At 51.2% G+C, this 10,105-nt stretch overlaps 1 protein-coding gene across 1 annotated transcript; it reads left to right on the plus strand.

The window, feature by feature from the left end:
* Positions 1-7,728: 7,728 nt before the first annotated feature.
* On the plus strand, positions 7,729-8,704 carry LOC103759674 (olfactory receptor 10A7-like). Its single transcript, XM_018074133.1, is given in 6 exon segments — positions 7,729-7,888; positions 7,891-8,076; positions 8,079-8,105; positions 8,108-8,290; positions 8,293-8,379; positions 8,382-8,704. Coding segments are annotated over 6 exon segments (966 nt in total).
* The last annotated feature ends 1,401 nt before the right edge of the window (positions 8,705-10,105 follow it).

Raw genomic sequence — 10,105 nt, forward strand, 5'->3', positions numbered from 1 at the left:
TTCCATAAAAGGAATGGTCAATCCTTCCCTCAGAGCGGGGAATTCCATAAAGGGTATGAGGACAGGAACACCCCCCCACACCTCGCAGGCCCCTCCCCCCTTGACAAGGTTTCTGGGAAAATGGCATGGAGGGCCATAGAATACACAGTTTTGGGCTACACCCATCCAGTGATGAATCGGTCCCAGCTGTTCTAACTAGGACACTGCGCCATCCCTGGAAGTGTCCAAGGCCAAGTTGGACGGGGCTTGGAGTGACCTGGGCTAGTGGAAGGTGTCCCTGCCCATCCATGGACAGGTAGTAGAATGAGATGAACGTTAAAGTCTCTTCCAATCCACACTCTTTTTTGATTCCTACTCCCACAGACAAGAAATTACATTTGGGAAATTGTCTCTCCTGACTCTGAGGATCGCAAGAGTGGGATGCATCCCAGCAGCAGCAAGACAAGGGACCTCACTGGGACTTCCCAACCCAGTGCCATCTCCTCCCTCTTGGGAAGGAGCCCAATGTTTCCAGCAGGAATTCTCCCCAGCAGTTTGGATTGGAACAGTTCAGCATTTGCTGCACTCCTAGGACTGCCCAGCCCACATGCAACTTTGCCTCCAGGCTTGTTTTTGGTACATGCATTGATGCAGATGAAAACATCCTGCTGCCAGCAATGCCCTTCGCCACGGGCTCTGTGTGACAGGGAGTCCCAGTGTCTCCACATCATGTTCCACCCAAACGTTTCCTTCCTGCTGCATGCAGGTATCACCTGCCAGAGAGCAGTGAGATAATTGCTCTTTGTCACTGGCACTTTCTATTCCTCCTTTTGTCTGTCTATTCTCTTCCCATGCCCCAGAGCACACAGGCCAACAGTTCAGATATTTTTTGGGTGTGAGTTCCTGCCATGCAGAGCAGGTGGTGGGTCCCCATGCACCTCTCCATAGTCCCTCAAGCCTGTCCTTGTCTTCACTGCTCATCCAATGCTCCTTTATCCCCTCAGCAAACCTGGCCAGATGTCATCAATCTGATAACAAGGGACTTTTCTCTCACTGAATATTTCTAAGGACTTCCTGGGATGAGGCTCCCTGGTGGCATCCTGCGGCAAGGAGCTTTACCACCCACCGCTGCTCTCCCTTTGGCTTGTTGTAGTGGTTCCATCTTCAGCTTCTCAGCCAGGGTCTCTGGGAGCACACCATGGGAATGGCTGGCAGGGACCAGGTGAGTGCAGTGGGGATCAGACCAGGCACCAGGTTCCCAAACATTGGTGGAGAGAGCAGAGGGGTGCTGGGGCAAGGGAGGTGCTGGGTCAGCCTTTGATGGCTGAGGAACAGTTTGAGACTTGCAGCTCATGGCTACTGTGATGCAAGACCATCTGCTCTATTCATGCTCCTCATGCTGTTCCAGATCTTAAATCTTTGACAAGCCTCCCCGTCCTTCCAGCTGCTCCTCTCACGCTTCTCTCTCCCTCTCCTGTTCAAGCCATGTCCCAGCTGGGGCTGCCTGGCCAGACCCGGACCTCCACCTCACTGAAATGGTGGGAGTATAGCTGAGGTTTACATGGTGCCTTTTTCTGTTCCCTGATCTTCTCCTAATGTCTCCTCATGCTGCCCCCTTTGGCACCTGCTGTACATGGATGAGATCTTTTACAAGACATCTGTCAGTCAGCACAGTGGCCTCCCTGGGTGACCTTCTTCCCTTTCTCTCAGCCACTGTTTACTGTGTGGGTGACCAAGCACTGGTATGGGCTGCCCAGAGAGGTTGTGGAGTCACCTTTGGGGATACTCAAAACCTGTCTGGACACAATCCTGAGTGATTGCTCCAGGGGACTCTTCTTGAGGAGGGAGGTTTGGACTGGATGACCCCCTGTGGTTCCTTCCAGACTGAACCATTCTGTGATTTATCCCTCTGAGATCTGCCTCTCTGGCCTATGGCAGCTTGTCTCCTGTGAGCTTTGATAAAGACCCTTCCAGCTGACCAGGGAATGTCCAACACCCATGTCTCACTGACTCCTCCAGAGAGGTGTATTTCTGAGGTGTGATTTTTCTGTGCAAAACTTGGATTTAGTCTGTCCTGTGACATACTTTGCCCAGATATCAACCAAGTCTGGCATTAATTACAGCTTTCGTATCTTCCACATTACATAGGAGACCTACTCATGTGTCATCCTTTAGCTCTGACCACCTCTGCAGAGGCTGCCGTGTTCGCTTCTGGTCTGGTGAAAACTAGAGGTATCACAGGGGAGTCTAAGCGGCACGTGGCAAGCTGCAGTGATGTCTGAGTTTCATATCTGACTGGAAATGTCATCTCCTCAGTCTTACTACTCGCTTGCCCTTCTGCACTGGTAGGACAGAACTTTTCAAGTGTTTGCAGAGGAGATCGTCCATCCTGGGAATCCAGCAAAGCTCCTCCTTGGACAGGGTGGATGCAGAGCTTTCTATCACCTGGATGCAGGTTTTCTATCACCTTATTTTCTTTGAATACTCACTCTGAATTTAACTAGCTACCTTTAAACATTTTCTGGTGTTAAATTCCTGCTGCCAAAGCCTTTGAAGAAGGTGCAGATGTCATTCCCCAGAGCAGAGCAGTAAGGCACCGAATTCTGATGTCTTTGTTGTTTGTCTTACATTGTTGCCTTTGGCTGCTTTCAGTAAGTTAAAGTTTATGCTATTTCTAATCAGCTTCTTGAAGTTGCTGTAATCATGCTGGCTTCCATTTAGACTTCCCAATGTTCTTTAGGGTTTATATTTGCTAATATCAGCTTAAGTGCTCAGAGGGAAGCTAAGCTGATCTTTCCAGACAATCTCTGTACCATATGTGATAGTTAATCCTTTCAGCTTTTCATTTTTTCCTCTTTTGAAGATGAAATGTGACTGTGTGGGATCATCTCTGGTTCTAAAAGTAGTAGTGGTTGGCATGAGAATGACGCTTTGATTTCGGCCCCTGAACCAGGTCCCACTTGCTGCTCAGGACTTGTGGGCTCCTAGCCATCCCAAAAAAAACCCTGAACCCATGAGTGCCCAACCAACCCGCCTGGAGCAGCCATGTCTTAGAGCCTCCTGGACGTTCCTTTGCATGTGATGGCTGCCAGCACCACTGTCACCAGCTGGTGGGATGGTCACCACAGCAGGAGTCACTCCAGTGATATACAGACATCAGGTGTTGTCCATCTGCATTGTATGCTGCAGAGTGAGACCATGAGGTTCTCCAAGTGCCAATGGCCTTGGGATCTGGTGGGTGTGAGCCCAGAAGAGCTTTTCCCCTTTCAAAATGCACCCAGGAGTACATTGAAATCACCCTGGTTTCCCAAGCCACTGGTGCTACCAGACACACTGTCATGAAGAGAGGAAGCATCTTGTCAAGCTGTGCAGGTGCTGAGTTACCAGTGTCCCCAACAGCTGTGTGGGGTGAGTGCTTGAGGTTAGAAGAGATTTAGGATGGAGGAGTCAGCCCTATGCTGGGATCTCTGCCTGCTCTGCTCCCTGCCCCTCTCCCGTGACCAGCAGCCGTGGGTGTCCTTGCTGTCCCTCTCGCAGCCCAGCAGCCAGATGAGCACCGGGGTGCCTGGCACACGTGTCAAAGGACACAGCCTCACAGCTCGCCTGCAGGCAGCATGGCAGGAGTCCTGCCTCTACTACAAACGTGGTGCTGCCCCCCTACAGGCATGCCCCTCATCCACTTGTTCCACAGCCTAGTTCCAGGATGTGGCTCTCCGTGCACAGCAAGGCTGTGGAGCTGGCCTGTGCTTCACTTAAGCCTACCTCAAGCTCACTTGACTCATTAGATTTGATTGCAAGTCAAATGCAATTTAATTAGCAGAAAGGCAAACAGCCCCTGCCAATGACTGGCTGATCATTCCCTAATGACTATCAGATCAGCAGATGTAATTGCAAAGCCCTACAGTTATCGGAAAATGAAATGAAGATGCCACTTGCATCCCACTCAGACAGTGCCTCCGACATCTCCTCCTGCCATGGCTCGTGGACTGGGGAGTTTCTGTGGGGGAGAGCATATCCCTCTGCACTCTTCACCTCCCAGTAAAGCAACCAGGGCCAGAGAAGCCAACCTGGTTTTCTGGTAGCCCAGACTGTGGTGGTGTCCTGGGGACACCAGCTCTCTGGAACGCCCTGGATTCTGGAGAGGTCACAGGGCACAGGGAGGGAGCTGGGCATGGGTGCCCTACCCAGGGGTCTTGTGCTCGGTCTGTGCATGTGACATCTTCCCAGCGAGCCAGCCATGTAGTTCTCCACCTCTGCTTCAATAAACCAACTCAAAGGCTGCGGTTACATTTTTAGCTGCAGTTTGCGTATTTCCTTTCTCTTTTCTGTTTGCATGCTCAACCTCCCAAACCTGCCCAGCTGCAGGAACCAGCCTATCGGCGGAGGGGATATAGACAAATTGTGCACAGACCAATATGATCGACAAAATGTCCGATTTATTACAAGAAGGATACTCATTATATACTGTTTCTACACCCCTAGGCGTGATTCTTCTTCACACAGCATTGGATACATAAGAGAAACATACTTTGTTGTCCGGTGTTAATTGGAGCATCGCAGGTGTCCATAAGAGATGAAAAAACTTGTTTAGCTTTCTAAGACTCTTCCTTGACCTTGGCAGGGAGCCTTCTTTGTTCTAGCTTCAGAGCTTGAAGCCATGTTAGCTACGCAGCAGTTTTTACTGTCTGCACCCAGCCATACCAAGGCAAGGCCTACAGAAATGCAGGGAAAATTGTTCACACACAATCTTTGTTCTCCCAACACCAGCCCACCTTACTTCTCCCAATTTCTGCTTGTTCACAGCCGCAGCCGCCAATCTTCCCCTATTGATCTTCCCATTTACACCAAAGAGCATTGACTCATGCCTACTCGAGCTGAAGTTGTTTTCCCAGATAACTCTTCTAAAAACAACCTATTTTTCAGGAACAGGTACAAAACCCCTACCGCATCTTCTGGTGAAAAATTATGTTGTTCTCATATCCAAGGATGTCTGGAATGACCATTGCGGACAAGGCTGTGATTATAGCACCTCCACTCCTCCTGGAAGGATTTCCCTCCCAGGGCTTTGTCCTCACCCCAAGCTAGCTGGGAGATCTGCACCATCCAGGCAGACATCCCTTTCCTTCCTTTCCAAGGCAGTTTAGGTCCAGGAAGATCTGATGGTGACTTTCAATGTTTTTTGCTGTGCTGCCCTCTCTCCTCACCTCCCACTCCTACACCCCCCTCCTGAGTCCTCCATCACCTCTACCCTGGTCACACCAGCTGTTTCTCTGACCTCTGGGAACCTCTGCTGCCATGGGAATCTTCATGGAGTAGTTTGAGTTGCTCTTGTCATGGTTACAGGAGGTTTTTTATTTTATTCCCTTTTCCAACATGGTTTTGGAGGGACTGTCTCTTTAAGAATGAATTCCCCACCCCTGCTGGAGCTGGGCAGGGGGAAAAGAAAAAGGCCCGGTGGAAAATAGAGCTCTTGTGCTTCTCCAGGACCATGTGGGCTGGTGCTTGGGGAGTCCACGTGGAACTGCTGCCCGTCCCAGGAACCCCTGCCATCGCCTGGACCGCCACTGCCACTCACCCTCCGCCACAGATGGGGAGAAACAAAAGTGAGGCAGACATAAGGCACACTGTGTGGGACCAGCACGGCCTCCCAGGACTGCCACCCGCCCATGCCAGGACCACCAGCACTGTCCGGGACTGACACCACTGTCCGAGACCGCCACCGCTGCCAGGGACAGCCACCACTGCCAGGGACTGCTACCGCTGCCGGGGACTGCCACCACTGCCAGGGACTGCCACCACTGCCAGGGACTGCCACCACTGCCTGGGACTGCCACTGCTGCTTGGCCACTGCCCAGTCACGCCAGGCAGGGCAGCACCAGTGCCGGAGGCAGCACGTGGCAGGGAACAAAGAGGCTCCAGACTAACGCCACTGCTACAGTCAAGACCTGAACGTGACATAGAGTGGGCAGTTTAATAGTATAGCTTCTTATGAGCAACACAGTTTTCCTGGCTTTTTGCTTTTGCCCCTTTTTTGCATTGTTTTTTTTTGTTTGGTTGAGCAGAGGGGGGCAGGGAGGACCCTCCGCCATTTTTTCCCCTTTGTTCCAGGGGGGCCACATGGGGTGGTGAATGCCCCTCTTTGTGGGTAAGCCTATTCCTTTGTATCTTTGTGGCTGCTGCTAATTCCTTGTCAGTAAACTGTTATTTTTTAACTTATATCTCCTCATATTTTGTCTCTCTGTATTGGTAGGAAATAAAAGGGGAAGGAGTTCATTTTATTGAAGTTCCCACCCCAAAATTTGTCCTTAAACCAAGACACTCTACACCATCTTTGCACAAGGCCAGCATTGTTTGTTATATTTCCTATGAACCAGAGGAGATACCAGCCCATACCGCTCTCCCAGCTGCTCTTATCCCCCAGGTCCTTCCCGTCTCCCTGAGGTTACACTTTTGTTTGTCAGCTTCTACTCCTCCATCACAACCCAAACTAGCAAGTAGAGTACACGCCTCTCCTCCAACCTTCATTCCTTTTGTGGTTCAAAGCCTGGCATCACATCCCTGAAGGCTTCTCCCATCCTGCTGGCACACCTCCTTGGATTGAGTCCATGGATGCTCCCAGGTGCTCAGACAGCCTGAGCAGCTGAGCTTCTGAGGTTGCTCCTCCTCCCTCCTTGATCACACACATCCACCCAACTGCTGGGCACCAGGACAAACCCACAGCCTACCCTGGCCCTCTGCATTGTGGAGCACATCTCCAGCATGGCAGTGTTGTCCTTGTTCCCTCTCGGAGTGCAATGTCATTTGAAGGTGCTTAATCCTCTCAGCCTGGCATCCACCTCCTCTTGGCTCCTAGGAGATGCTCCCACCCTTCTCTCTGGAAGGACCTGGTGATAGCTCAGTCAGCAACAGCAGGTTCCTGCAGGCTTTTGTGAATGGCTGATCATGTCCTGGCTGCTCCTCCTCCAAGCTTTAGATTCACACTCAAAATCTGTATCTCATATTCCTTTACTCCTGAGCTCCAGCTTCCCATTAGACCCAGAGTCTTCCCTTTTCCTGCATGCTAATATCTCTGCTTTTCCTTACCATCCTCAAGCCTGATGGAACCGCATTTCTGGTCCTCCTGTGATCTCTCAGACACTCAGAGGTCCCTCCCTTGTGTTGTTTTCTCAGGGTGAACATGAAGCTGACATCCCCAGTGCAGTATTGGCCAGAAGGAATCTTCTCTGTCCTACATATAAACATTGTTTATTTTTTTGAGGTCTGCTTCCACGATCTGTGACAGAGAGGGCAAGCAGGAGACCTTTCTGTATCTTCACTAAAGGTGTAAACACTATTTGTTTCCAGCAGCAGCTGTTCAAGCAGTCTCCAACCTGTGGGATCTTTAGACCAATCTCCTGTTGCAGGTCAGGAAACCTGGAAGGAGGAGAGGAGCTACTCTCGTCTGGTCTTGTTTAACAGTCCCTGGGATCCTTACTGATCACAGAGGTGAGGTCCCAGCTCTCTCTGGTGTCCTTCAGGTGACACAGAGTTGGGAGTTGCCTTAAGGATTGAAACCCCATGGGCTCAGACCTGCCACCTGCCCCCACAGTTGTACTCCCACCACGCCTCTGGATCAAGGTGTGGGCAGTGCCTGGGCAGCGGCACAGCTGCAGCTCACTACACAGCAGATCCAAGGGCTGGTGATTCCCCACGGCAAGGGTGAGCACTTCCCTTCTTTCTACCTGTCCTTATCTCCAGCTCTTCTGGTAGATGAGCCCCAAGCCCCTGCAGCAGGAACGTCTCAGTGCCCCCACCATGTTCCTTCTCTTGGAACTTTCCGGTGTCAATGGAGGAGAGATAACCCCCTGCCCATTCTTCTCACTCATTTACCTGGTGGTGGTGCTGAGGAACCTGCTCATTATCACCCTTGTCCGCTGAATGTGCACCTCTACTCCCTCATGTATTTTTTCCTGGGCCACCTCTCCTTCCTGGACATCTACTGTTCTGCCACGCCCCTCCCTAAGATCCTTGGAGACTCCTTCTCGTCACAGAAGACCACCTCCTTTGTGGTCTGCATCACTCAGATGTACTTCTTCCTTGGCTTTGGGGGCTCTGGGTGCCACTGCTGGCTGCCATGGCTCAGGACCAGTCATGGCCATCTGCCTCCACTGCCTGGCACTGATGAGCAAGAGGGTGTGTCACTGCTTGGTGGCTGAACAGCTCCTTCTCACCTCTGATGCAGGCCTGCCCCCAGCCCACTTGTCCTTCTGTGGGTCCAACGTGAGCGACCACTTGTTCTGCAACCACTTTGTGCTGCGGGCCCCCTGCAGCCCCACACTGCCCTCAGCACAGCCGCCTTGTACACTCTGGCTGAGACCCCTGCGATGGGCTCTTTACTTCTCACTCTTGTGTTGTATGTTCACATCTTTGGAGCTGTCCTGAACAGGGAGCAGGGACACAGAGAGCCTTTGCCATCTGCACCTTGCTCCTTGCCATAGTGTCCCTGTTCTTCACAGGGACTGGAACCATTTGATACCTCGTGCCTCACTCCAGCAGCTCCAAGGAGACAGACATGGTCCTTGCCCTACTCTACACCATTGTGACCACCATGCTCAACCCCATCATCTACAGCTTGAGAAACAGCAAGGTCAAAGGGGCCATCAGGAGAGCCCTGTACCAGGGTGTCTTACAGACGTCCACCAAGGGTGCAGTCATCACTGCTGAGCGACCCCCACCCTCCCTGTGACAGGGATAGGTTCTTGGTGACCCAAGACACAGGAAGAGCCTGGGGCTCCCAGTCAGGCAGTGCCAGTGAGGGCACAGCTGGCAGCTTCTCGCTTCCCTTTACCAGCACATCCAACGCTCAGACACGTTATTACCCATGAGAACCTGGGGGCTGGGTCCCTAATTCACAGCATCATCTGCCTCTGTGACTGAAAGCCCCCACACCGCTGACTCGGACTCCCAGTGCCAGCTTCAGAGAGCCCAGCTCTGCAGGTATGGTCCGAAGCAAGTGAGCTGGGTCTCATCCCATTCCAAGAGCCAGGTACCTGTGCTGGTTTAAAGGTAAACCAGCAGGGGAAATGAACTCAACTCAAAAGAGAGATTATAAGTCAGAATAACAATTTAATAAAATAATACAATAAGTACAATTATACAGGCAAACAATTGGTTTTAACCCACAAATCCCAAATATATAACCCAGCACCTTGGGGCATGAACAGAGTGGTGTTCTTTGGGCCCCCTGAGTCCAAAGGAAAAAAAAGTGAGGGGAAAACCTGTTGGCGAGAGTGCTGTTGCAGTCTGGTCAAGAGTGGTGATTGTAGTCTGGTCAAAAGTGGTGATTGCAGTCCACTTGAGGGTGGTGGTCTCAGTCTGGTTGAGAGCGGTGAGCTGCAGTCTTCCTCTGGATCCCACGAGTGGTAAAAAGGTTCCAAAACTCCAAGTTTATATATGCTCCAGTTCAGGCAGGAATGCTCAGTCCTTCCCTCAGAGCGGGGAATTCCATAAAAGGGTATGAGGATGCTCAGTCCTTCCCTCAGAGTGGGGAATTCCATAAAAGGGTATGAGGACAGGAACATCTTCCTATCTCACAGGCCTCTACTGCTAACAATTTCTGGGAAATGGCATGGAAGGCTATAGAATACACAGTTTTGGGTTACACTCATACCATGATGAACTGTTCTCAGCTGTCCTAACTAGGACAGTACCATCCTTCCATTGCACAGCTCTTCACTCTCTCAGAGGGGTGGCAGAAGGATGGCACACAGTGTCCTCTGGAATAGACTAGGCCTAAGAAATAGATACTGCCCAGACGGATAAGCTGTGCTGGCTGTCCATATGTTGCCTTTGATGTGCTGGTGCCCTTGGTAAGCCTTTTTCTTTTAATCATTTATCTACACGAGGGGTTTTGTCAGGCTCTCTGGAAAGAGCTTTTATTCCCAAGCAGAGTCCTTTTTGAGGTGAAACACTGCAAAGCACAGCAGTAATGCTCAGCTGTTTGCACTCCTGGTTAATGCTGGATGATCTCTTCTGGGCTCGACTTGCAGACACTGCAGAGCTGGATGTCTTTCCCTTAATGCAATGGAATATGTATGTTGGGATCCGGGGCTCAGCTATCAGCAAAGAAGGATCTGATGAGATTATG

The sequence above is a fragment of the Manacus vitellinus genome, unplaced genomic scaffold (genome assembly GCF_001715985.3).
Source record: "Manacus vitellinus isolate BGI_N305 unplaced genomic scaffold, ASM171598v3 scaffold_27_pilon, whole genome shotgun sequence".
NCBI lineage: Eukaryota > Metazoa > Chordata > Aves > Passeriformes > Pipridae > Manacus > Manacus vitellinus.